This window comes from Rhinoraja longicauda, chromosome 6, assembly GCF_053455715.1.
Source record: "Rhinoraja longicauda isolate Sanriku21f chromosome 6, sRhiLon1.1, whole genome shotgun sequence".
In the NCBI taxonomy this organism is placed as follows: Eukaryota; Metazoa; Chordata; class Chondrichthyes; order Rajiformes; family Arhynchobatidae; genus Rhinoraja; species Rhinoraja longicauda.
The window spans coordinates 68,494,431-68,522,424 of record NC_135958.1 but is presented as its reverse complement, the minus strand read 5'-3'; the positions used below and the strand labels follow the sequence as shown (position 1 = coordinate 68,522,424).

General features: G+C 45.3%; 1 protein-coding gene across 1 annotated transcript in view; it reads right to left on the bottom strand.

Moving 5' to 3' along the window:
- The window catches only part of pkd1b (polycystic kidney disease 1b), a 94,842-nt gene that overhangs the window by 14,584 nt on the left and 52,264 nt on the right, over positions 1-27,994 (bottom strand). The window contains exons 24-37 of the mRNA XM_078401257.1: positions 26,113-26,256; positions 24,975-25,185; positions 24,534-24,657; positions 23,476-23,625; positions 22,285-22,349; positions 20,929-21,149; positions 20,038-20,158; positions 18,079-18,230; positions 13,869-14,071; positions 12,530-12,724; positions 11,549-11,703; positions 10,096-10,208; positions 8,874-9,015; positions 3,375-3,500 (exon numbers count right to left, since the gene is read on the bottom strand). Of these exons, the coding sequence (XP_078257383.1) occupies positions 3,375-3,500; positions 8,874-9,015; positions 10,096-10,208; positions 11,549-11,703; positions 12,530-12,724; positions 13,869-14,071; positions 18,079-18,230; positions 20,038-20,158; positions 20,929-21,149; positions 22,285-22,349; positions 23,476-23,625; positions 24,534-24,657; positions 24,975-25,185; positions 26,113-26,256 (2,122 nt within the window). The remainder of the gene's footprint in view (positions 1-3,374; positions 3,501-8,873; positions 9,016-10,095; positions 10,209-11,548; positions 11,704-12,529; positions 12,725-13,868; positions 14,072-18,078; positions 18,231-20,037; positions 20,159-20,928; positions 21,150-22,284; positions 22,350-23,475; positions 23,626-24,533; positions 24,658-24,974; positions 25,186-26,112; positions 26,257-27,994) is intronic.

Here is a 27,994-nt window from a genome sequence, read left to right as displayed (position 1 = left end):
CATCGACTTGTGTCTGTGTGGTTAATTTGGGACTCTAGATTGGTCCAGAATTGTCTCTTGGCATCCCTAATGGCTTTGCTAAGGTTGTACTGAGATATCCTGTACAGGTTGAGATCACCAAACTTGAATGTGTCAGGCATAGACTTTGCCATGGAGTGGATCGCAGTTCATCCATGGTTTCTGGCTAGGGATTGGCATCTTCAGCACGCAGTCCTCAACACACTCACTGATGAAATCTGTGATGGCAGTAGCCTGCTCATATAGGTTGGCTGCTGAGTCCTTGAATGTGGATTAAGTCTACGGACTTCAAGCAGGCTTATGGGAGCTCCTCTTTTTCCTCAGACCAGCACTGTGTGACTTTCTGCAGAGGACCATCATGCCTCTGTTTCTACTTGTAAGCAGGGAGTAGGTCTGATTTTCCAAAATGTCCTCTGGGGATGAAGCAAAGGCATCTTTGAAGGTTGTGCAGCATTAGTTGAGGGTATCTGGGCCTCTGGTGGGACAAGAAGTTGTTGATAGTATTTTGGTATCACATTCTTGAGATCGACTTATCTGAACGCTTGACAGCATTGGGCCTCTACTCGCTGGAGTTTGGAAGGTTGAGGGGGAACCTCATTGAAACCTACAGAATAATGAAAGGCATAGATAGAGTGGATGTGGAAAGGATGTTTTCACTGACGGGAGAGTCTAGGACCAGAGGTCACAGCCTCAGAATTAAAGAGCGCTCTTTTAGAAAGTAGGCGAGGAGGATCTTCTTTAGTCAAAGGGTAGTTAATCTGTGGAACTCATTGTCACAGAGGGCTGTGGAGGCCAAGTCAGTGGATATTTTTAAGGCAGAGATAGACAAATTCTTGATTCGAACGGGTGTCAAGGGTTATGGGGAGAAGGCAGAAAAATGGGATTAGGGGGCAGAGATCAGCCAAGATTGAATGGCAGAGTAGACTCGATGGGCCGAATGGCCTAATTCTACTCCTATAACTTGTGAACTTGTGAAGTCCCTGGCGATGATGGACAAGGCTTTGGTGTTCTTTTTTACAGGGTTCTTGGTAGCAGTGGATAGCACACACTGTGTAAGCTTCATGTTGGATGAGGTGGGGTGTAAACTGCGGTCAGGGCAGGCAACGTGAATTTCCGCGGCAGGTAGTAGGGACAGCACTTTATCATTTGATATTCCAGGACCACCACATCTGAGCACTAAAACTCTTACCTTGCCAGAGGATGCCATAAGGTCCAACAGGTAAATTCAGAAGCCCTGAGATTGCATGGCACAGTCAGGTGAAGCAGGTGTGAGCCATGCCTCAGTGAAACAGCATACAGCAGTCTCTCAGCTCCCTGAGGTAGGAGGACCAGAGCCTCTGTGGCTGTGCTGTACAACCCCATGACTCAATGACCGCAGATATATTAAGGATGTTCACGGAGACAGTATTTAAGTGCAGAGCTACTTAAGAATTTAAGTGCAGTCTGAATACATTGAGATAACGTAAATAATTGGAGAAGCAAAACAATCTGAAACAAAAGCTGAAATCGCTGGGAAAAGTCAGGCAGCATTTAGACAATAGACAATAGACAATAGATGCAGGAGGAGGCCATTCGGCCCTTCGAGCCAGCACCGCCATTCAATGTGATCATGGCTGATCATTCTCAATCAGTACCCCGTTCCTGCCTTCTCCCCATACCTCCTGTCTCCGCTATCCTTAAGAGCTCTATCTAGCTCTCTCTTGAATGCATTCAGAGAATTGGCCTCCACTGCCTTCTGAGGCAGAGAATTCCACAGATTCACAACTCTCTGACTGAAAACGTTTTTCCTCATCTCAGTTCCTCATCTCATTTACGGAGAGGGAGAAAAAAGCATATGTTTCAAGCCAATGTTCTTTAATCTCAACCTGGAAGTCAGCAAGGACAAGTTTGTTTAGTTTAGTTTAATTTAGAAATACAGCATTGAAACAGGCCGCTCGGCCCACTGAGTCCACGCTGACCATCGATCACCTGTCTCCGGGCAGTAAAACTCTATGATTCTATTTCTGAATATGCTGAAACTTAATATTGATCCCATTCAGATTATAAGTACAGGAGACGTCATAAACTTTGGAAGGGAATTGATGTTTCATCAACGCAAATAAACCAGAATGAATGGAATCTTCTCTCTAGGGCAAATGTTACTGAGGATGGACGTGCAGAAAAGTGTGAACTAATGGGATTAACAACTCCTTTCCCAGACTCTGATCTGAATTATATATCCCACTGATAGATCTTTGACAGTGATGTCCCTCATGCCGCACCATCAAATCTTCAGCATGGATCCCTTGCTCCAAATCACCAGACCGTTCACTAAGATTTTAATTTCCCTCTTCCACCCTTCCCCACTACAGGGATGCAACCTATAGCCATTTCGCCAGCGCAGGCATTTCTCTGATGAGGAGTCCTTATCCTCAATACATCTGAGCCCAAATTGGAATCTTCTAGAAACATAGAAAATAGGTGCAGGAGGAGGCCATTCGGCCCTTCGAGCCAGCACCACCATTCATTGTGATCATGGCTGATCATCCGCAATCAATAACCCGTGCCTGCCTTCTCCCCATATCCCTTGATTCCACTAGTCCCAAGAGCTCTATCTAACTCTCTCTTAAATTCATCCAGTGATTTTGCCTCCACTGCCCTCTGTGGCAGAGAATTCCACAAACTCACAACTCTCTGGGTGAAAAAGTTCCTTCTCACCTCAGTTTTAAATGGCCTCCCCTTTATTCTAAGACTGCGGCCCCTGGTTCTGGACTCGCCCAACATTGGGAACATTTTTCCTGCATCTAGTTTGTCCAGTCCTTTTATAATTGTATATGTTTCTATAAGATCCCCTCTCATCCTTCTAAACTCCAGTGAATACAAGCCTAAACTCCAGCGAATGCAAGCCTAACTCCAGTGAATACAAGCCCAACTCCAGTGAATACAAGCCTAACTCCAGTGAATACAAGCCTAACTCCAGTGAATACAAGCCCAACTCCAGCGAATACAAGCCTAACTCCAGTGAATACAAGCCCAACTCCAGCGAATACAAGCCTAACTCCAGTGAATACAAGCCCAACTCCAGTGAATACAAGCCTAACTCCAGTGAATACAAGCCTAACTCCAGTGAATACAAGCCTAACTCCTGTGAATAAAAGCCTGACTCCAGTGAATACAAGCCTATAGTTCTAATCTGCTGCTTCCTTATACCAAGAGAACTTCCATCTAGAACCCTCACCGTCAGCTGCTAATTGTCTCCTGGCACCCTCTTGAGTAGTCAGAGCCCCACATTTCTCTGCTCTCATGATATATCAATCTACCTTTGCACATTAGGTGCAAGTAATTTCTTTCATAAAAAGGTGCCAAGAGTCACTCACATTGCATCGATCCAGCCATCCTGGTACAAGTCCTTCAAAATTGAACTGCTTTCTTCCGAGTTATTCCCAAGTTCCAGTGTATATTGGTCACTGCTGTGGGTCTTCACCTTTCCAGTGTACCATGCACTGCGGAGCAAAAAAACAGACACTTACTACACTGCTGGTTTTCAGCCAGAATTTACACTGCCATCAATTGCCCTGTCTGAACTCCCTGAGTATTCCTTAATGTACAATCACTGCATGGTACTGACTTTTTGGGGTGTATTTATGAAGCTACTTTTCTTTTTTTTGTTTTTTTTTGTTGTCACAAAACTAAAATTTAAAACTAAAGTTAAAACTTGAGTTTAGGGTTGGATGTACAACTATACTCGTTAACTCCCGGATCTATCCCCATAATCTTTATGTTTGTAATTCTCTTTTTTCTTTGCTTTCTCTCTATTAGTTTATAGTCTTTTTTGTTTTTCAGTCTCTTTTCATCTTTATTTTTTCTTTAAAAATTTAAAAATTGAAGCTATGTAAGAACTCTATAACCAGTTTGTCGTTTATTATTATTTGTACATATATGCTTTAAAAATTAAAAATTTAAAAAAAAAATTAAATTAAAAAAAATAAAAATGAAGCTACTTTTCATTGTAACAAATAGTGCTCCACTCTGTGTCTCAAAATACACTGAAACTAAAGTTCCTTATTGTATTGCACCCAGCTTTTTTAAATTTAAGAAAGGCCACCTCACAAAATGTTTTCCAGGAATGCATTTCTTTCATGAAATGAGAAATGGCTGTAGTCCTTCACCACTGAGTTATCAGAGTTATCAAAACTATTTACCCCTGAGGATAAATGCAAGGATAGAACACAGGATGCATTCTCAGACCCGTTTTATGCTTCCTCTACACTCACGACTAGGCGGCCAAATCCAGGTCTAACTCCATCTACAAGTTTTCAGGTGGCACCACTGTGGTGGGCCGGATCACGACAAAAATGGAATGGAATGGAATACGTTATTGTCATATGTGACTAGGCAGAGTGAAATTCTTTGCTTGCAAACCCAATGTATACAAATAGCAGCCACCTACGGCGCTGGCAAAGTTACAAAGCACGCCAGCTCCTCCTTTTGTTCTCCCCCCCCCCCCACAGCGGTTCCCCCACACGGAGTCCCCATTGTCCTTTGTTCTTCCGCCCTCCCCAATTGTCCATTGTTCCCCGCGCCCCCCCCACCTCCCTCATGGCGGTCCCCCCACGCAGGGTCCTCCATTGTTCTTCCCCTCCCCCCTCATGGCGGTCCTCCACGCTCTCACCGACTGTCAACTTAGTAACATGGTTCCAAGGCACCAACCTCTCCCTGAAAGTCAGCAAGACAAAGGAGCTAATAATCGACTGAAGGAAGCATTGTGGAGTACATGTCCTCACCAGCATCAATGGTGCCGAAGTAGAAATGGTTGAGAACTTCAAGTTCCTTGGAGTAAATATCACCACAAGTACCAAGCATTTTGAAGCACAGTCATGAAGGCTCACTAATGCCTCTACTTCCGCAGGGGGAAATTCTGCATGCCTCCAGTGACTCCTGCTAACTTCTGCAGATGTCCCATTTGAAAGCAAACTGTCGAGTTGCATCTCAGCTTGATTTGGGAACAGGTCTGCTCAGAACCACAAGAAATTGCAGAGAGTTGTAGATGCAGCCCAGTGCATTACACAGCCCAGACTCCCCGACATTAACTTCACGCTGCCTCAGAAAAGCGGCCAACATAATCAAAGACCTGTCCCACCCCGGGCATTCCTTCATCTCCCTTTTCCTGTCCAACGGAAGATGCAAAAGCTTGAAAGTGCGCACCACCAGACTCAGGAACAGCTTTTTCCTCCCTGCTATCAGGCTTATGAACAAGGTAGACACAAAATGCTGGAGTAACTCAGCGGGTCAGGCAGCATCTCATGAGAGAAGGAATGGGTGACGTTTCGGGTCGAGGCCCTTCTTTAGACCCGAAACATCACCCATTCCTTCTCTCCAGAGATGCTGCTTGACCCACTGAGTTGCTCCAGCATTTTATGTCTACCTTCGATTTAAACCAGCATCTGCAGGTTTTTTTTCCTACAGGCTTATGAACAATCCTTCCTTAAGATAGGATACTGTCCAATTCACCTCTACCCCATTGCGAACATTGGACTCTGTCTATGGAACTGTTGCGCTACAATGCTGAGAACTATGTTCTTCACTCTCTATCTTTCCCTTTGCTCTATCTATTGTAGGTTGAGTTTGACTTGATTGTATTAATGTGTAGTATTATCTGATCTGGTTGGATACCATACAACACCAAGCTTTTAGATGCTGTCTGACCCACTGAGTTACTCCAGCACATCATGTCTATTTTTGAAAACAAGCACCTACAGTTCCTTGTGTCTCCTGTTCACTGTACCTCAGCACACAGTACCTCAGTACGCAATAATAAGCCTAAACTCTCACCTCCTCTGAAAATATTTTCTCTGCAGTAAAGCCCCGGCAATAGTACCACATCCAATATTTAGCTGAAGCAGAGGATGGATCTGCAGTCTACAGCCAACTCACAGGGGATGGGAAAAAGACAATAATACCTTGAACCATGAGGACAATAAATCAATTAGATGGATGATCTCTCGAAGGTTGAGTGGAACATAGGTTAGAGATAAAGTGTGGTTCCATATCCAGTGTTCTAATATCGCCAGGGTAAACGTGGGATAAAATCATTGCAATTCTTCCTTGGGAGTGAAAATGCCTCGTGCAGAAGTGATTCTGTTTTCATCTCTATTGGCCTCTCGAATTGCAATATGTTACAGGCTCGATTTGTCACCGTCTGTGTGTCTCACTTCCCTTTCCCCTGACTTGCAGTCTGAAGAAGGGTCTCGGCCCGAATTGTCACCTATTCCCTTTCTCCTGAGATGTTGCCTGAGCCGCTGAGTTACATAGAAACATAGAAAATAGGTGCAGGAGTAGGCCATTCGGCCCTTCGAGCCTGCACCGCCATTCTATATGATCATGGCTGATCATCCAGCTCAGTAACCTGTACCTGCCTTCTCTCCATACCCCCTGATCCCTTTAGCCATAAGGGCCACATCTAATTCCCTCTTAAATACAGCCAATGAACTGGCCTCAACTACCTTCTGTGGCAGAGAATTCCAGACTCACCACTCTCTGTGTGCATATTACTCCAACTTTTTATGTCTATCTTTGGTTTAAACCAGCATTTCCAGTTCCTTCCGACACCGTTTATTTGCCCTGTTCTGAGCTTGACAAGTGCCTGGAGGCTGCTGATTTCTTTAACTTTACTATCTTTGAACATACAGGGATTTAAGTAATTGAATCATTTTCACATCAGCCATGCAGAGTCAGGAGTGGTAACAGTCAAGTATATGCAGACACAAGAGACTGCAGCTGCTGGTATCTGGAGCAACAAATAACCTGCTGTATTACCTCCAACAGATTGGTTATTACTCAAGCATGTGCGCCCTCTGAGAACAGTGCATATTAATACCGTGCTCAGCATTGCCTCGCAGGATGCTAATTCTCCAGTTCCAACACTCACAACGATGAAGCTCCATGCACTTTAAGCAGACAGCTGTCCGAGCTGGAATGTCCGCTCTCTCCTGACCTTCTCCAACCATCAGTGCGCCAGGGGGGGGGCTGCTGCTGGGTGGGGCAGGCAAGAGCGATGTGCCTTGGATGTGATGGGAGATACTGTCTCCCCCAACTCTTGTAGGAAGGATTTGCAGATGCTGGTTTAAACCGAAGATAGACACAAAAAGCTGGAGTAACTCAGCGGGACAGGCAGCATCTCTGGAGAGAAAGAATGGGTGACGTTTCAGCAGAAGTCTGAAGAAGGGTCTCGACCCGAAACGTCACCCATTCCTTCTCTCCAGTCTGCCTGTTCTGCTGAGTTACACTAGCTTTTTATGTCTATCTCACCCAACTCTTCCTGGCTCAGAAATATCTCTATGATAAGCTCTACAGCATTTACTGGCTTTGCCTGACAGGTGATGAGCTGTTATGAGGCAACTGAACCATCCTACTAGAGCTGTCCTGAACTATTATCTACCTCATCGGGGATCCTTGGACTATCTTTGATCTTGGACTAGCTTTGCCTTGCACTAAACGTTATTCCCTGATCATGTATCTGTACACTGCGAATGGCTCGATTGTAATCATGTATTGTCTTTTCGCTGGTTGGTTAGCACGCAACAAAAGCTTTTCACTGTACTTCGATACACGTGACAATAAACTAAACTGAACTATAGAAAATAGGTGCAGGAGGAGGCCATTTAGCCCTTCGAGCCAGCACCGCCATTCATTGTGATCATGGCTGATCATCCAGAATCAGTAACCTGTGCATGCCTTCTCCCCGTACACCTTGATTCTGCTAGCTCCTGGAGCTCTATCTAACTCTCTTTTAAATTCATCCAGTGAATTGGCCTCCACTGCCTTCTGTAGCAGAGAATTCCACAAATTCACAACTCTCTGGGTGAAAAAGTTTTTTCTCATCTCAGTTTCAAATGGCCTCCCCTTTATTCTTAGACTGTGGCCCCTAGTTCTGGACTCCCCAACATTGGGAACATTTTTCCTGCATCTAGCTTGTCCAGTCCTTTTATAATTTCTATAAGATCCCGTCTCATCTTTCTAAATTCCAGTAAATAAAGCCCAGTCTATCCAATCTTTCCTCTTATGCCTGCCCCGCCATCCCGGGGATTAACCTTGTGAACCTACGCTGCACTGCCTCAATAGCAAGGATGTCCTTCCTCAAATTAGGAGACTAAAACTGCACACAATACTCCAGGTGCGGTCTCACCAGGGCCCTGTACAACTGCAGAAGGACCTCTTTACTCCTATACTCCTACTCCCTAGCTTTTGAGGCCCTCTGAGGGGGCGCTGTGAACTGTTTATGTATGCGCTGTTATGTTTGTGTGCCATTGTATGTTCGTTCTTAGTACCTGAACTGATGTACAGCACTTTGGTCAACGTGGGTTGTTTTTAAATGTGCTATACAAATAAAATTGACTTGACTTGACTTGACTATACTGAAATCCTCTCATTATTAAGGCCAACTTGCCATTAGCTTTCTTCACTGCCTGCTGTACCTGCATGTTTACTTTCAGTCACTGGTGTACAAGGACACTCAGGTCTCGTTGCACTTCCCTTTTTCCTAATCTGACACCATTGAGGTAATAATTTGCCTCCTTGTTCTTGCCGCCAAAGTGGAAAGCCTCACATTTATCTACATTAGATGGGGGTTGGGGGGGGAGTGGGTGGAAGGGGATATGGGGCGGGGGATGGAAGCCTTTGACTCAGGTACCCAGCGCAGCAGCGCTGTCAGTAATGCACCACTGTTTACAATGCTGCAATCATTAAAGGGATACTTGTTCTAGTCATGTGTTTCTGCAGGCATCAACTGAACTACCGCTACACACCAAGAGTGACTAGAAACTACAGACAAAGCATGCTGAATTAGCATCACCATCAACAGTAAATTTTCCTCTTACCCTGCAAAGTTAGCAGACGAATAAGCCAAAGTGTGAATGGTACTCCTGCTCATTGTTTTGTTGTTTGGTGAATTAAAATGGCTGCAGAAAACATCAGGATCAATGCGAGAGAATAGCCTGTAAGCCCATGAGGAACATTGTCCTGAAATAGGTACATAATGGAGAATTAGATCGTTTTATTTTCATCACTGCTGAGGATTTATATTACCATGACATCGTGCTCTTGTAAAATGGAAAGAAATTGCTCAGCGGAAAATTTGTCTCATCAGGTTCAGTTGTTACATTGAAAGAACCTGCCTCCCAAGGGATTAGTGTTGGGAATCACTGCCTCCCATTCAAAGAGCCTTCTATCACTGCCCCAAATCACTGACAGTAGCCAAATCTATTCGAGTGTATCCTGGAACCGTGGTCTGCCACTGCCCGCTAACTGAGGATTTCTTGGAGCTTCCCATGGCCACCTGACTAGTTGGCCTTTGGGTGAGGTCAGTGCACCCCTGAAGTGTGAGTGGCTCTTGGATCTTCTACCTGTCCAATCCTATGATCCTTCCAAAAAAAAAATCCCTCACTTGAAATGACTGTCCAATCTCTCATGGCCCATGAGAACCCAACTGGAATCATCTGTCTCTGCTGGCAACTTCCTCTGTAGATTGGAGCTCCCTCTACCCCCAACCCCAACCTTTCCCCGCACCCCCAGAAACAAAACTGCCCAATGCCACTTTGCTCCATCTCACTGGAGCATGGCTGAGTTCATTCAGTTGCACGGCCCAGCCAACAACAGAACTACTTGCTGCAGCATCAACGCACATACTTACAGTCGCTTTCTCAGTCTGAAGGTTTTGTCTTCACCGCTCTTTCAAATGTGTGCAATAGATACCAGCCAGCAATCCCATTGCCACCTCCTCATCATCTGATCCTTTTGTGAGTACCAGGTAACCAGTACCCAGTGGGATAGTTCTGTACCCTTACTTGCATGCTTCTGCAGCTAATAGGGTATCTCATCTTCACTGGCAGTTACCTTCTCCAGGGACTGAGCAATATACCCCAGCTCATCACAGTTGTAGCAACCCATGTCCCAACCTTTTCAAAACGAGAAATTGCTGCAGTTCACTTAATGTGGTCAGCTGGAATATGTGCATTGGTCTTTAACTGGAGCAGAGTGCTCAGCAAAACCCCCAATGGGTTGACTCTGGAACAAGATTACTCCAGCTGTTCATGTACATACCCTCTTGTAACCGGACTTGTCGTAGCTGTGGAACTCCAAGCAGCATCAGCCGAGAGTTATTGTACAAGTGAGGCAGTAATGTCCTTCCTATCCACTGCCATGTATCAGTTGGCCTGTGAACAAACAAAATCTTTGGGCACCAAACATGGGAAACTGGAACAGGAACCAGTCAATCATTTCTCATTCTTCTAAAACCAATGGGTATGGACTTAATTCACACAACATTAACTCCTTCAACCCAGGAGTTAACCTCATGAGCTTTCTTTGCACTGCCTCCAATATAAGTATCATTCCTTAACTATGAAGACCAAATCTTATTGGAATACTCCAGGTGCAGTCTTGATGTCCTGTAACGTTGCATCAAAACTTATTTTTATACTCCATTCATCTTGGAGCGCGTACATCCAACTTTCCATTAGTCTTGCTAATTGTTGTACCAGAACTCCCACATCACATTGAATCACAATGTTTTGTAACCGTATGTGATTGGAATAACAATCTGATTTTTCATTCTCTCCTTCAGTGGATAACCTTATTTTCCCACAATATTCTCAATCTAGCAAATTTCTTGCCCATTTACTTAACTTATTTATATCCCACTTGTACAGGTCACTTCTGCCTCAAGAGAAATCACAATGATCCAAAAATGTTCATCTCTGTTCCCTGTACCAAGCTGGGTGGTGCAGCAGTAGAGTGCTGCCTTACAGCGCCAGAGACCAGGTTTTGATCCTGACTACAGGTCCTGTCTGTAAGGAGTTTGTACGTTCTCCTAAGGACGTGTGGGCTTTCCTCAGGTGCCCCGGTTTTCCCCCACACTGCAATAACCTACAGGTTTGTAGGATAATTTGGTTTGGTAAAAATTGTAAATTGTCCCTAGTGTGGAGTGAGTGTTATTCGCTGGTCAGCATGGACTTGGTGGGCCGAAGGGCCTGTTTCCACGTTATATCTCTAAATTAGTAACACTCAAACTCAATTGAATCAAATGGATACCAGGAGAGTATGCTGGGGCCTGAACACCATCAGAGGCCACAAGGAAATTGGAGGCAATCTCTCGTAACAGCACATCTCTGCTGGATGATGTTAATGCCTGCTTTGAACAGGCAAACAAAGTTCTACCTAGGGTTGATCTCCATTTTTCATCAGCTCTTTCCAATACATCTCAATGGCAGGTAAGATCTGTTCTCACGTGGGCAAACTATCGAAAAGCTGCTGGCCCGGATGGAGTCTCCAAATGGGTTCTGAAATCATGTGTCTATCAATTGGCCACGATCTTCACTATCATGTGTCTGTACACTGAGGATGGCTCGATTGTAATCATGTATTGTCTTTCCGCTGACTGGTTAGCATGGACCAAAACCTGTGACAATAAACTAAACAAAACTAAACTGAAAAAGGATGTGCTATTCAGAGCTAAAAGTGGATTCCAGCTCTTGAAATGCTCCAGATCACTGACCTCCGAACAGCAGCAACGTTGGGCGCAAGTGCACTCCTGCCAACAACAGACTGTCGAATGGCGCTGTGCAGAAACCGTGTGTTGGTGTTTTCAGAGCATCCCTGGTAGTTGATGATGAGCACCACCAGCAGGAAGAGCATGTGCACAATACAGTTCTAGAGTGGAAAGAATCCCAGTCTGAGCACATCAAATAGAGACATTCTAGGTCCTTTTACCATTAACCCATCCAAGGCTTATCTAGTTAATATCCATTCTTTCTATTCAATACCATTTATCCATCATCCAGGCTCGACAATCTGGAACTTTGCTTCATTCCTCTCTTCCTTTCAAATTAGTCACAGAGCACAGAACCAAGCCCTTTGGCCCAACAACCCACGTCAACCAACTTGCCTATCTGCGCTAGTCCAATTTGCCTGAGCTAGTCATTTAGCCTCTCATCCCCATTCCCCCCTTCCCTCTCGCGTACCCTACCTGGATTCCCTTCCCCTCCCCCCCATCCGCTATTTCCCTCCCCCTGGTTTCATAATCCGCAATAGAATGTCTTTTCTCCATTCGGGAGGTTGGATACAATATTTCTGGTGTGATCTCACCAAGGCCCTACATAATTTCAGTAAAACGTCTTTATCCTGGCACATAAATCCTCTTGCAATAAATCCATTTCTTTTCCTCAATGCTCACTATACCTGCTCGTCAGCTTAACCAGAATAGATGACTTCACATTTTTCCATATAATACTCTGTCTGCTTCCTTCTGATTTACACAACAGAGGAATTAGTTTTATAAGCAGCTGGAGCAGAAACAGGAACAGACCAAACGGCCCTTCAATCTCTAAGTTGTTCTACTTCGGTATAGCCTGATACCAAAATTCTACTTTCACCTGGGATATACTCAGTAGATTTCTGTACCAATGAGTTCTGCTGCCCATTAAACATCGCAATCAGATTAAGTTGTGTCCTTGTGTATGAATTGCGAACCTTGTACCTTCATCAGTGTGTACAATGCTCTCACTTTTCGTGCTTCCTCTTTAGCTTGAAGGAGACTGTAGCCATATGGTGCTCGGACTTTACCAATTCTTTCTGAAGTTTTCTTAACTAAAGGTTCTTCGACCAGTTTATCATCCTCATCAGGATCCACCGGCTTGGTAATCAGAGCAAGAATTAGGGCTTCGCACAACACCTACATGGGATTGAGTCGCAGAAAATCAAATCAGCCTCCTTCTTTTTGCAAATCAGCACCCATCAGAGTTCACTGGTTAAAACAGCTAAAATGTACGTGCAACCCTATACAATCCTGGACCTCATTCCAACTTCCTCTGCAAACATTGGACAGTTCCTTACAAATTTTTTGAGCTTAATATTAATCTCAAGGGAAGAGTTGACTGTAATGGCAAAATTATTTTTGTTTTGGCATTATTGGAAATGACCTCACATAGAAAAGTATAATTATTGCTGAATAATCCTCTTGACTCTCAAATGGATAATCAGGAAATAAACTCTCAACATACGGCGCAGCACAGTGGTACAGCAGTAGAGTTAGAGTGGAGCTAGAGTGCCAGAGACCTGGGTTCAATCCTGACTACGGGCGCTGTCTGTACGGAGTTTGTACGTTCTCCCTGTGACCGCGTGGGTTTTCTCCGGGTGATTTGGTTTCCTCCCACACTCTGAAGACGTACAGGTTTGTGGATTAATTGGCTTCGGTAAAATTGTTACTTGTCCCTCGTGTGTGTATGATAGTGCAGGTGTACGGGGATTGCTGGTCAGCCGAAGGGCCCATTTCCGCGTTGTATCTCTAAGCTAAACTAAAATCTATGGCTCACAAGGGAATAGTAAATTGGTCAATGCCTTGGTCAACTTATACAAGGTAAACTGGTCACCTGAGAGCAAATGAAGCTGATGCAACATGATGACAATGGAGGGGGACATGCTACTTTTGGTCAGATAGTAAGGAGTGCCCGGTCTAGGTGGACAATCAATTAGGAACTGATTATGCAGTTGTTCATGCAACGTCTAGAAGATTTTGCTGCCCTGTGATAATATAGATCACTCTTCACCTTTTCTAATCTCATGATGTTTCCCCCAATTTGCAAACTACATTGTGACCTCCCTGCGTGAGACCAACAAGCTTTGCCAAATTTATTCCAGTTGAAGCTTGGATTGAAAAGACCCGAACTCAGTTTAGATTGGATCACTGCTGGCAACTGTCCCAAGGGACCCTTATCCACATTGAGTTGAGCAATGCCTGAAATGAAATAGCAATGCAATGGTCACACTGGTTAGTTACTCCCCAATGTTTTGGCATTTTCAGAACAGGGCGAGCTTACCTTCAGAGGCTCCAGAAAGAAAAACGAGGTCAGAAAGGAGAAGGAGGCAGAAATTAGCCACATGAGCACCACGTGGTTTGGGAATAACATGCCATAGGAGATAGTCAGACTGATACATGCAGCAATGAGCAGGAAGCACAGGAGGTATGTTACATAGAGGGCTGAATGAGGGAAGAGCCATTTCCTGGGGCTCTTGGAGATTCCTGTAATAAATAATGAACAAGACATCGGAACTTGGTGTTAGAGCCAGTTTGTACAGTTAAACCTGCAATTAATAGTGCATTCCCAATGATCACACCCATTTAATGCAGCCAATGTTACAAAATACACTGCTGACTAATTAGGATAAACTCTCAGAATCAGCAGAGGAACAGAATGTGTGTTTGAGGATGTATTCTCCAAACTACAAAGCACAGAACAAGTATTGTACACACAATTGCCCAGACAGTGAGAGGGTAAGAGAAGCAGCAATTAGACAATAGGCAATAGGTGCAGGAGTAGGCCATTCGGCCCTTTGAGCCAGCACCACCATTCAATGTGATCATGGCTGATCATTCTCAATCAGTACCCCGTTCCTGCCTTCTCCCCATACCCCCTGACTCCGCTATCCTTAAGAGCTCTATCTAGCTCTCTCTTGAATGCATTCAGAGAATTGGCCTCCACTGCCTTCTGAGGCAGAGAATTCCACAGATTTACAACTCTCTGACTGAAAAAGTTTTTCCTCATCTCTGTTCTAAATGGTCTACCCCTTATTCTTAAACTGTGGCCCAATTCTGTCTATGGGGCACTGCTAGCTCAAACAAAACCTGGGGCCTTTGATTGTCACCCAGTGACTGCTACATCTTGGGGTCAACATCCTGGAATGCTTATTGGTGAGGCACCCCCTCGTTCAGCAACAACTTTGGAGTCATTATTATAGCATCACTGGGGATAGTCACCTGAGCCTGTCTTTACTTGAACATCAAGCCAGGTTTGCAGCAGAATTATCACTCTCCACACCTTTACAAGCCCGAAACAATAACTGGGTAAAAATAGGGTACTGACATGGATAGAAAATTGGTTGACAGACAGAAAGCAAAGAGTGGGGATAAATGGGTCCCTTTTGGAATGGCAGGCAGTGACCAGTGGGGTACCGCAAGGTTCGGTGCTGGGACCCCAGCTATTTACGATATACATTAATGACTTAGACGAAGGGATTAAAAGTACCATTAGCAAATTTGCAGATGATACTAAGCTGGGGGGTAGTGTGAATTGTGAGGAAGATGCAATAAGGCTGCAGGGTGACTTGGACAGGTTGTGTGAGTGGGCGGGTACATGGCAGATGCAGTTTAATGTATATAAGTGTGAGGTTATTCACTTTGGAAGTAAGAATAGAAAGGCAGATTATTATCTGAATGGTGTCAAGTTAGGAAGAGGGGATGTTCAACGAGATCTGGGTGTCCTAGTGCATCAGTCACTGAAAGGAAGCATGCAGGTACAGCAGGCAGTGAAGAAAGCCAATGGAATGTTGGCCTTCGTAGCAAGAGGAGTTGAGTATAGGAACAAAGAGGTCCTTCTACAGTTGTACCGGGCCCTGGTGAGACCGCACCTGGAGTACTGTGTGCAGTTTTGGTCTCCAAATTTGAGGAAGGATATTCTTGCTATTGAGGGCGTGCAGCGTAGGTTCACTAGGTTGATTCCCGGAATGGCGGGACTGTCGTATGTTGAAAGGCTGGAGCAATTAGGCTTGTATACACAGGAATTTAGAAGGATGAGGGGGGATCTTATTGAAACGTATAAGATAATTAGGGGATTGGACGGACACATTAGAGGCAGGAAACATGTTCCCAATGTTGGGGGAGTCCAGAACAAGGGGCCACAGTTTAAGAATAAGGGGTAGGCCATTTAGAACGGAGATGAGGAAGAACTTTTTCAGTCAGAGAGTGGTGAAGGTGTGGAATTCTCTGCCTCAGAAGGCAGTGGAGGCCAGTTCGTTGGATGCTTTCAAGAGAGAGCTGGATAGAGCTCTTAAGGATAGCGGAGTGAGGGGGTATGGGGAGAAGGCAGGAACGGGGTACTGATTGAGAGTGATCAGCCATGATCGCATTGAATGGCGGTGCTGGCTCGAAGGGCTGATTGGCCTACTCCTGCACCTATTGTCTATTGTCTATTGTCTATATCTAAATTTCCCACACAACACAGATAAATCAGGCGGAGAATGGCGGTGACATCTTTATTTAGAGCCGCCGTGGAACAATAATTGGGCTTGGATCCTGCTTTTGATTTCTGATCAGTGTGAGTAGTTATGTGTGCATCCAGATATTGAATGTAGCTGGACTGTGATCCTATCTAGGTTTGTACACCCTGTTAGCACACTCCCAAGGCACTCATGTGAAGAATAGCAAGTACATAAGGCAAGTGACAGTGGAAAGAATTGAGAGAAAGGAAAATATATCATAGGGGATTGGGCAAGGGGTTGTAAACTCAGATTCTGCAGTGACTGACTGGTCTGCTTCGTGAGATAACACTACACTGACCAGACAACTCTCAGCTATTCCAGTTTAGGAACAGTACTTGGGAGAAGCATCTTGGAGGTGAACCAAATCTGTCTGTTGGCATGGACCAACACGCATGCTCTCTCAATTCAGAAACAAGAAAATAATTATAAACCAGTAATAAAACGTGGGCAATTGAAATGTGGTAACACAGCAAGGCCACTGACTGAAACATTAACCTGCGTTTCCTCAATCCAACTTGACTGCAGCATCTCCAATTTCTAATCAGTAAAGAATAATTATTTTACGATTAAAAAGCTTTTTAATAAAAGGATGCAGGTGCTAAATTTGGTATTGCCAGATCACGCTTCATAAGATCATAAGACATAGGAACAGAATTAGGCCATTCAGCCCATCGAGTCTGCTCCGCCACTTGATTATGGCTGATCTATTTTTCTCGCTCCACCCCATTCTCCTGCCTTCTCCCCATAACCTATGACACCCTTACTAATCAAGAACCTATCAATCTTTGCTTTAAAAATACCCAAAGACGGCCTCCACCTCTGTCTGTGGCAATGAATTCCACAGTTTCACCACCCTCCGGCTAAATAAATTCCTCATCATTCTAAAGGCATGTCCTTTTATTCTGAGGCTATGGCCTCTGGTCCCAGACTTCCACTACTGGCAACATCCTTTCCACATCTACTCTCTCTATGCCTTTCATTATTCAGTAGGTTTCTATGAGATAATATCTTCTTCTAAACTCCAGCGAGGCCAAGAATCATCACACGTTAACCAAATCATCCTCAGGATCACTGAAGTAAATACCAGACATGGCATTGACACCAATATTGAAAAAAAATCAAATTAAAACCTAACCGTGAGAATTAATGAACTCCCACAGATTGAAGCGGTAGTGAAAGAAGATTTGATTGCTTGGGATTTAGAGGAACAGTGGGTCCAGGTAAAAGTTTTTACGAGATACCAAATTATGTGTATTTGGGCAAGCTACAAGGAACTGCTTTAATCAATGCACTCAGGAGAAGTAAGGGTGGCATGGTGGAGCAAGGGGTGGCATGGTGGCGCAGCAGTAGAGTTGCTGCCTCACAGCGACAGAGACCCGGGTTTGGTCATGTCTACGGGTGCTGTCTGTACGGAGTTTGAACATTCTCCCCATGACCTGCGTGGGTTTTTTTCTGGGTGCTCCGGTTTCCTCCCGCATTCCAAAGACATACAGGTTTGCAGGTTAATTGGCTTTTTATAATTGCAAATTGTCTCTAGTGTGTAGGATAGTGTTCATGTGCAGGGATCGCTGGTCGGCGCGGACTCGGTGGGCCGAAGGGCCTGTTTTCGCACTGTATCTCTAAACTAAAGCACGGTAGCGCAGCGGTAGAGTTGCTGCTTTACAGCGAATGCAGCGCCGGAGACTCAGGTTCGATCCTGCTGCACTGTAAGGAGTTTGTACGTTCTCCCCGTGACCTGCGTGGGTTTTCTCCGAGATCTTCGGTTTCCTCCCACACTCCAAAGACGTACAGGTATGTAGGTTAATTGGCTGGGTAAATGTAAAAAAATTGTCCCTAGTGGGTGTAGGATAGTGTTAATGTGCGGGGATCACTGGGCGGCACGGACTTGGAGGGCCGAAAAAGGCCTGTTTCCGGCTGTGTATATATGATATGATATGATAAAGTAGCAAATACTAAACTAGAAGTGCTTTGGGTGGGTGGAAGCTCCCTCACCGATGCGAGTGGACGAGGCAGATGCCCTTGCGGAGGTCGGCTCCAAGCTAGTCAGGAAGCTGCTGGCCATTCCTCTTGATGAAATGAACGAAGGCGACCGATAGGGCTTCCTCTCTCCACAATCAGACCAGGTACCGAGAGAACTCTCCAAACTACAGCAAGGTAAAAGACAGACCACATTACCAAACATTGACACCCATGAACTTATCAACACTGCCATTGATCTACGCTGGCCCCATCACCAATTCTACTCTGAATTCCTCTCAGAACCTCATTCAAATGATAGCTGTTGGTTCTCCTCAGTAAAATACAGCATTGGAATGCAAGGCTCTGTTCCTTCATCCTGCACCCCTGGTGTGTTCCACTGACCAGGCAGAAGATGAGTGTGCCATGCACGTTAATAGTAGATGGCAATCTGTCTTTCAAAATAAACTCTTGCCTGTGTTCACCTATGACTGACCATGCTCTGCCCTGCCCCTCATCTCTTCCAGCTTTCGTTCCCACCCTCACTGCAATCAGTCTGAAGAAGGTCCCGACCTGAAATATCACCTGTCCATGTTCCCCAGAGATGCTGCCTGACCCGCTGAGTTACTCCAGCATTTTTTGTCTTTCTTTGGTAAACCAGTATCTGCCGTTCCGAGTTATTGCTAATAGATGAGCACTTGGGCCTTGTAACCTCCTGACTGGGTTGAACTGTTAAGTTTCTTGAAGTTCGTTGCAACAATAGTGACTCTGTTTTTAAAGTAAACCATTTCTTTGTGGAGAGACACAACTATGGGAGAAATCTTGACCTGGACACTGAGATATCATGACATCTTTTATGCCCTGAAGGCAAACAAACTTCTGTTTCAACTTTTTGTGAAAGACATCACCTCCAATTAAACAGCACTGCCCCAAACACTGGAGCTTCCCCCTAGTTTACCTCTAACCTGATTCGGAAGAGAGAATGCAACTCTCGGCTGAGTTCAGTCCCATTGATGAGCAGCCCACAGAATTTTACATTCAGAATAAACTCATTGGACTCTCAAATGTAAGACTAGGTGGCAATATCGACTGTGAAGGCAGTGTGGAGTGATTTCAGGAAGGATAGGTTAAGTGAATTGCCAAGTATGTGGTGAATAGAGGCCCTACACTTTGCAATAAATAATGGAAAGATGTGGTTGACTTTTAATGGCGAGACACTGAAAGGTGTTTGCATTCAGAACACCTAGGTGCCTTTGTACACAAATTGCTGAAATGTTACATTCAGGTACAACACGCAATTTGGAAGGAAATGGGATATTGGCCTTAATTGCAAGGGTAGAGAGGTTTTGATCCAGTTATATAGCATGTTGATAAAACCACATCTGTAATATTATGTGCAGATTTGGCCTCCCATCCTAAGGAAGGTTATACTTAACACTTGAGGGAATGTGGGAGAAACTTACCAAATTGATTGTGAGAGTGGTGGGTTTGTTATATGAGGAGGGATTAAGCCAATACACTCTTGAGTTTAGAAGAATGAAAGGTAATCTTGTTGAAATGTAAATTAATTCTCACTGGGTTTAATGAGTTCCCAGATTGGGTTCCCAATCTCGTTGTACCCCTGTACAATGACAATAAAGATATTTTGTATTGTATTGGGATGGATGTTCAGGACCAATGGTCAGAGTCTCAAAATAAGCAATGAGCCACTCAGGCCAATGAAAAAAAAAATCTTCATACACAAGGGAGCGATTCTTTGGAATGCTTTACCTTGGAGTCTGCACGTTTAAGATGGAGGCCAAGATTTATTTTTAGTTATAAAGGGAATTAAGGTATATCTGATTAATATTGGAAAATGGTACCGAGTTAAAAGACCAGTTATGAGGTAGTTGAATGAGAGAGCAAGTGAGAGAGGCCAAGTGGAAGAACCCAGCTTCTATTATCAATGCAACTTCACTGAGATCAAAGTGCTGATGATGAGCTATACGTACTTACTTCTCGGAGCCAAGGTCCATCTCTGCCCTTGGGGAGAAATGTCCACTGTCAGAAGTAACCTGGTCTGATAACTTGTCATTACAGGTTGCCTCTGCTACGATGCTCCTCATGAGATCTTCATCTGGGAATGAAACATAAGTCAAGTCAAGTCAAGTTTATTTGCCACATACACATAAATGTGCAGTGAAATGAAAGATTACCCACAGTCCAACAATAAGAGCAATAAAAATAAGCAATAACACACACAATCAAACAAAAAGAAACATCCATCACAAAAAGGAAACAGGAACTCATGTCGCAGTGAGGCATAATCGCACGACAAGATAACATGGACTCATTCATGCCTGGGTGTACAGAGGTTGCCCATATGGACCATGATGATCGGGGAAACAAGTGGTGAATTTATTTCTGTTGTACTCCTAATAGGGGCAGGGAAATACAGGAAGGTTTAGTGAAGGAAATCCAAACCTAAGGGCCTCTGGTTCATCAGCATCTCTGGGGATGGGGGATGACCTGGTTCCACTCCAGTTCTAAGATGGCTGATAGAACCTGATGACTTGGCTGCAGGTGGGGTGGGACAGTGGGCTGTTTAAGGCATGGCCTTCCACCCACTGCTGGTGAATGGATTGAAAGTTCCCCATGGCAAACCCAATGTTCGTTCTCTACGATGAGTTATGATGGGATGGACGCTCCCATTGGGAATCTGTTTCCAAACAGGTTAAGGGCGGGGGGGGGGGGGGGGGGGGGGAGAAGAGGAGTCAGTCTACCCCATGACAGAAGCGGAAATACAGCCTACAACCTCCCAGAGATGAGGACTCACTCCCCCTGCCTCTATCAGCCATCCACCAACGTCAATTATCCCAATTATCGAACAAGATAACTTTCTCTCACCTGATGCTGTCAGGTGATGGTGCTTCAAACTCCTGCTGTCAAAGGAGTCTGAAATGGAAAAGGAGAGTGGATCTTCATCTGAAGATGAAAAGGCCTTACTCCCCCTTTTCAACAATGGTTTCTTCCTCTTCAACACTTTATTCTGACTTAGGAAGGGATCGTGGTTCAAGAGATCGGGGATGTTGAAAAGACTGTCATACGATGGCCAACTGTTCAAAAGGCTACGGTTTTGAAGAAGGAGAGAGCAGAGCACTCACTGAAACAGTGGCATATAATTCATACAGTCCAGCAACAGTTAGAGCTGATACCCAGTTTTAAGGAGGGATACAATCCACATATATCTGAATTACGTTTACAGCATCGACCTCATCCTTAGGTTATCCAAAAGCCATTAATATGATTTTAAAAGATGATCTATGTTCTAATCTTTGACAGTATCCATTATTTATACAGTGAGGCCACACAAACAGAAATATGAGAAGACTGTATTGAAGGAAGGAACTACAAATGATGGTTTACACCAAAGATAGATACAAAATGCTGGAGTAACTCAACGGGTCAGGCAGCATCTCTGGCTGCTGGGATGCTGCCTGACCTGCTGAGATACTCCAGCATTTTGTGTCTAACTTCACTGTATTGAGTGAGGTTAGATTGGGGGTTAATGTTTTGAAATTTATTCATTTTATGGGATCCGGTCATGGTTGATGAGCCAACATTTATTGGCCAACCTCAATTGACTGAAGAAGGGTCCTGAACCAAAATGCCACCCATCCTTTTTCACCAGAGATGCTGCCTGACCCGCTGAGGTACTCCAGGCTTTGTGTCTATCTTTGGTATAAATCAGCATCTGCAGTGCTTTGTTTCTACTCTCAATTGTCCTATTCTGCTGCAGACTCAGATTGGGTGCAACACCTTTGAACATGTTTCAGAGGTTATGGGGAGAAGGCAGGAGAATTGGGTTAGGAGGGAGAAACATATCAGCTAGGATTGAATGGCGGAGTAGACTTGATGGGCCGAATGGCCTAATTCTACTCCTATCACTTCTGATCTTTTGAACATCTCACTTGTGTCTGAGGTCAGGACCACAGTGTGAAACAGCCACTTGCCCATCAATGCCATCGCAACATCCTCAACCAATACATGGAGGTACAAATTCAGCATTCACTCATTAGCCATCCGATGCAAGGACTACCAACTGCCCTTCCATCGCCCAGGGACTCGGGCTAAAGAGTGATATCCTCAAGTCCTGCCTAGTTCAGAACAGGATCCAAACCTAGACCTGTCTTTCCTTTATCTATTTTGTCAGCATGCGGAGGAAATACAAGGTCATTGTTGAAGAAAGAAACGTGTCTGCACCTTTCACTGACCAGCTGCGGAGCAAATCCAAAGTCAGGTTCCATCTGTTTACTCCCGAGGGATTCCTGCCCGGATACAAAGGAACAAAGTCATTGAGCCTCATCAGGGAATAAACAAGATTTCACACACACTGCAGGTGTTTGATACAACCTGCTGCACCAGAGCAGGGATTCATCAGTTTATTACCCAGCATGATAGATAATTTATCGTATATTTATTTGTTGTATTGTTGCATTTATTGTGCCTGTAAAGCAGTAGCAAATAAAAATATATATTGTTCCAGTCCTAGTACCCATGACAATGAAAGATTCTTGACGTTTTACTCATTAACAAAACCACTGCAAAATATCTATTCACAAAATGCTGGAGTAACTCAGCAGGTTAGGCAGCATCTCAGGAGGGAAGGAATGGGTGACGTTTCGGGTCGAGACCCTTCTTCAGACTGAAGATATCAAAATATCTATGGTTTCTTTTGTGTAACACCCAAACCCATTGATTGGATTCCAGTCTGTAATTAATTTCTGAGTATCTATTATTCCATCTGTAAATTACCTAAACCTTCAATTAAATTATGGCTTGTAACCCATTGCTGGACACCTGCTATTCCTTATGTAAAGTGGGCGGCACCGTGGGCCAGCGTTAGAGTCGCTGCCTTACAGCGCCACAGACCCAGGTTCGATCCTGACTACGGATGCTGTCTGTACTGAGTTGGTACATTCTCCCCATGACCTGTGTGGGTTTTCTCTGGGAACTTCGGTTTCCTCCCTCACTCCAAAGACGTACAGATCTATAGGCTATTTGGATTGGTAAAAATATAAATTGTCCATAGTGTGTGTAAGATAGTGTCAGTGTGCAGGGATCACTGATCGGCATGGACTCGTTGGGCCCAAGGGCCTGTTCCCGTACTGTATCGCTAAACTAAACTAAACTAAATCATCCAATCTCCTCAATTATTTGAAGCAGGAATGTGTTCCCGAATGCCTTGGTCAATGTTTATCCTTTAAATGTCTTAATTAAAATAGATTTGTTGTTGTTTGCAGGCCCTTATCGTGCATGAATTGGTTGCTTGTTTCCTGACAACGTCACAGCGACAGCATTTTGACAGTGTTTGAATCTTGAAGGAGTTCATTCTCTTGACTGACCTGCTTACCCCAAACTGCTTTATACTTACACAATTCCCTTTACACTTACACAACTCTCCGAGCTTTCATCTGCAAGGGAATCCAGGCCTCTGGGGATGGAGAGGAAAGAGGAGCTGCCAAGCTCAGATGGGTCGAGGTACACATCCATTTCCACAGACTGGGTCTCTTTGGTGGACGGTTCTGGGTTATCCACAGTGACCTGCGATAGAGTGACAAAGTCACCAATGGGTGGCGACAGTCCTCAATAGCTGGGTCGGGTTACTGTGAGCAGCAGGCTGATAGATTTTGCATTCAGGGTATTGCTGGAGCGCCACAGGAGCGGGGAAGTGAAGGGGACATTATACTTGCTGAATAATTAATGTAAGGATTCCAGTCCAGTTAGAATCCTGTTTGAGTCCTCCTCCCTGACCGAAAACACCTTCTTGGTTGCTGTGACCTCTTAGCATGTCTGGTCATTGCTTGACCAAGGATGGCCCATGGTTCTGGCCATATGCAGAAAGAAGCCACTTTAGGATTGGAGTAAGCCTCAACACATTGTGCACTGCCCAGGTACCGCGTAACACCCAGATGCTGCTGAGCCTGGATGTGTCCAGGTTCTCTTCCAGTTGCAGCCAAAAAGGGAACCAAGATTGTGCGACTGGGCATTACTGACCGTGATGTGCCAACTTCCAACTCTGTCCTGGGCATGCTGGCTGCAGGATTCAAAGTCATGATGGCCGAACTGGTCTTTACTCCTTGGAACCCATTACTGTTACTACTGGGAACAGCGGAATAGAATAGAGTTCAATTCTAACATCAACAACCGCTGATCAGCCTGCCAACTCCAACTGTCTCAGCTGATTGGAAATCAACAAGTTCATTTCTTGAGTGAGACCAAACCTGATATCTTAGAATATGAACAATTCAAATGACAAGTCATAATCCCAACATTAAGGAAAGGGTGTTAAACCCAGCCTCGTGGGCCCTAACTTCTGAGGAATAAGGAGAATAAGAAACAAAAAGCAAGGAAAGTTTGCGATGGGATAAATATTACATAAAAGTAACACCGGTATCTACAGGAATAAACTGCTCCCCCATGCCCTCACACGGCAGTGATGCCAACCTTACCTTGCTACGGGTTCTTCTGAAGAGGAACGTGAAGAGGAGGTGGATGGGGAACACAACACCAGCCAGAACAATGCCAACTGCCACCGTCTCACCCGTGACAGTGGTCAGGTATGCCACAGGGAGGCTGTTCACAAGAAAACGTTTGTTAAGCAGGTTCTCAACTTTAGCACAACAAGAATTCTTGTTTCCCATTGTTGGAGGACGGGGCACGGGATTTCTGCAGGCGTTGATTTTGTCTGCTACCCTGTTGCATTCGGCAGGGTAAAAATCCCGGCCTTGGCACTGGGGAGGGGTCAGTGCATAATTAAACATCCATCTACATAGCACAAGTCACAGGACACTGATCCCCTAACCCAGACCCCCTTGACCGGCATCTGGAGTTATTGGCTCAGACAAGAACAGGCTGAAGGGGTTTGCAACTGGGAATGTCGGGGTACAGACCTTCTGTTTTTGATTCCGACCGCTCCGTACCACAATGCTCCCACGGTAAAGAACAAGTATATGAGGAGGGTGCAGCAAGTGACTCTCTGGACTCGAGTGAAGTGGCTCCGCGGCAGACGATCCCAGACCGAGAGCCAGATGTGCTTCTCGGACGCCCCACGCTTCAACTGTGAAGTAAAGATGCGGGAGAAACGGCGCAGCTCCTGCGGGCCTGGTGACCAAAGGACAAGGTGGCGTGAGCCAGCATCACCCATTCCCCTTCTGCCAGTGAACTCCTGCTAAAGCACATTTCCCAGTCAAAGCAGCCACTCAGTTAGCGCACAGTAGAGTCCCACAAACAACCATAGAGTCTCAGAGCATGGAAGCAGGCCCTTTGGCCCAGCTCGTCCACACCAACAGAGATGCCCATCTACGCTAGTCCCATATACCCACATTTGACCGATATCCTTCAAAACCATTCCTATCCATGTTTCTGTCCAAACATCTTTTAAATGTTGTTATGCTACCTGACTCAACTACTTTCTATGCCAGCTTGTTCCATGTACTTACTACATTCTGTGGGGAGAAAGTTGCCATTCAGGTTACTATTAAATCTTTCCCCTCTCACCCTAAACCTCTAATAATGGCCTCTGGTTATTGATTCCTGAGGAAATACTTGTTCATTGAATCTGCAGTGGTTGAGAGTGTGCAAGGAATAAACATTGTCCAAGGCCTCAGGGAGAACCTTTCTCTTCTGCAAATTGTATCATGTTATCTTTGAGTGACGGAACAGAAGCGACATCAGTTTTGCATCTTCTCAAAAAGTGATACCTCAAGCCGTATCTCAGTCTCTCTGCACTGCACAATAATATCTGCCCAAGGTTTATGCTTCTATTTGTTCAGGGGCTAAACTCTCAGCTTCATAAGTTCATACATTCTAGGAGCAGAATTAGACCATTCGGCCCATCAAGTCTACTCCGCCATTCAATCGTGGCTGATCTATCTTTTCCTCTCAACCCCATAACCCCTCACACCTTTACTAAGAATCTGTCAATCACGGCCTTATAAATATCTGTTGACTTGGCCTCCACAGCCGTCCGTGGCAATGAATTCCACAGATTCACCACCCTCTGACTAAATAAATTCCAGATGGACTTACATGCGGCCAACACATCCTTCTCCACCATCCCTTCATTCTTCTCATTCTCCACAGAGAGCCAGTCCTGAGCTAGGAAGTAGTATAAATTGTCCGTCTGCTTGTCCCAGACTGCCACGTGCTCCAGATACCACGAAGGGTCTAAGCCTGCACAGAACACCAATGTTAAAATGAGGAATCAAATCAACTCATCACGCAAGAAAACTCCATGGAAATTTAAAAATGGTTGATAAGTAGCTCTCGAGTTGCTGGTGTTCTACTGCCGTGAGTGAACCATTCCACCTGCAATGTAATGGTTTGCATACAGTTCAGTTACTGTATTACTATACAGAAGCACATCTCATATTCAGTACAAGTGAATACAAATACATCTTATAGTCCAGCCGCTGTGGACCATAAAGCTGCATGTATCCCCCGGCAGCAGGCCTGGCTCGCCTGGCAAGCCGCCAAGCCCTGCCCGTCCCCCAGAGGCAAGCCACCAAGCCCTGCCCCTTCCCCAGAGGCAAGCCGCCAAGCCCTGCCCGTCCCCCAGAGGCAAGCCGCCAAGCCCTGCCCTTCCCCCAGAGGCAAGCTGCCAAGCCCTGCCCGTCCCCCAGAGGCAAGCCGCCAAGCCCTGCCCTTCCCCCAGAGGCAAGCTGCCAAGCCCTGCCCGTCCCCCAGAGGCAAGCCACCAAGCCCTGCCCGTCCCCGAGGGGTGAAGCGGAGGGTGAAGAGATCCAAGATGGCGGCGGCGGGCACAAGGAACAAAGAGCCCGTGCACCTTGACAGTGGAGTGGGCCGCTGGATGCCCTGCAGCAGCCTGGGGCTCGGCTGAGTGTTAGGACCGGACATGACCTGCAGCGGCACAGAGCACACTGTGCACGGTGCAGGACACCAACGGCTACACTTAGCCAGGCCGACCCAGCAACGCTGCCAGGACCACGGCCCTTCAGGGCCAGGCTAAGAACTCGGCATTTATAACATCTGGGGCTTGAAAAGGGCACCGAAACCTGATGACTTGTACTACATACTTGTACTATATATAAGATGTGCTTATGTATAGTAATACAGTAACTGAACTGTACGCAAAAAATAATTTCACTGTACCTTGGTAAATGTGACAATAAAAGTTTGATTGACCAGTTACTAGCAAATACTGGAATACTTGCAAGCGATATATGCGCTGATTGTGTCAGGATAGGCAACGTCTGTATCTCGACACACACAAGCCAGCCTCTCCCTTTCAAATCCATCGACGCTTCACACTGCCTTGGGAGTGTATATTCAAGGACCTTTTACACTTTTCCCCCCTCCCTTTGGGCAGAAGATAAAATCTTGAAACCATGAAGCACCAGATTCAAGAACAGCTTCTTTCTCCTGGTATCAGACTTAAATGGATATTTCATAACCTAAGGATGAATCCCCAATCTTCCATTCCACCTCCTCACACTTTTTTAATCTGCACTTTCTTTGTCGCTGTCACACTTTTCTCAGCCAACCTGATCTCCCGGTGGCTCAGCACTTCAACTCCCCCTCCCATTCCCAATCTGACCTTTCTGTCCTGGGCCTCCTCCATTGAGGCCCAGTGCAAATTGGAGGAACAGCACTTCATATTTCGTTTGGGCAGTTTACACCCCAGCGGCAAGAACATTGACTTCTCCCACTTCAGGTAGTCCCTGCTCCCCTCTCTATCCCCTCCCCTTCCCAGTTCTCCTACTAGACTTCCTGTCTCCGACTACATCCTATCTTTGTCCCGCCCCCTCCCCTGACATCAGTCTGAAGAAGGGTCTCGACCCGAAACGTCACCCATTCCATCTCTCCTGAGATGCTGCCTTACCTGCTGAGTTACTCCAGCATTTTGTGTCTACCTTCGATTTAAACCTGCATCTGCATTTTTTTTTCCAAC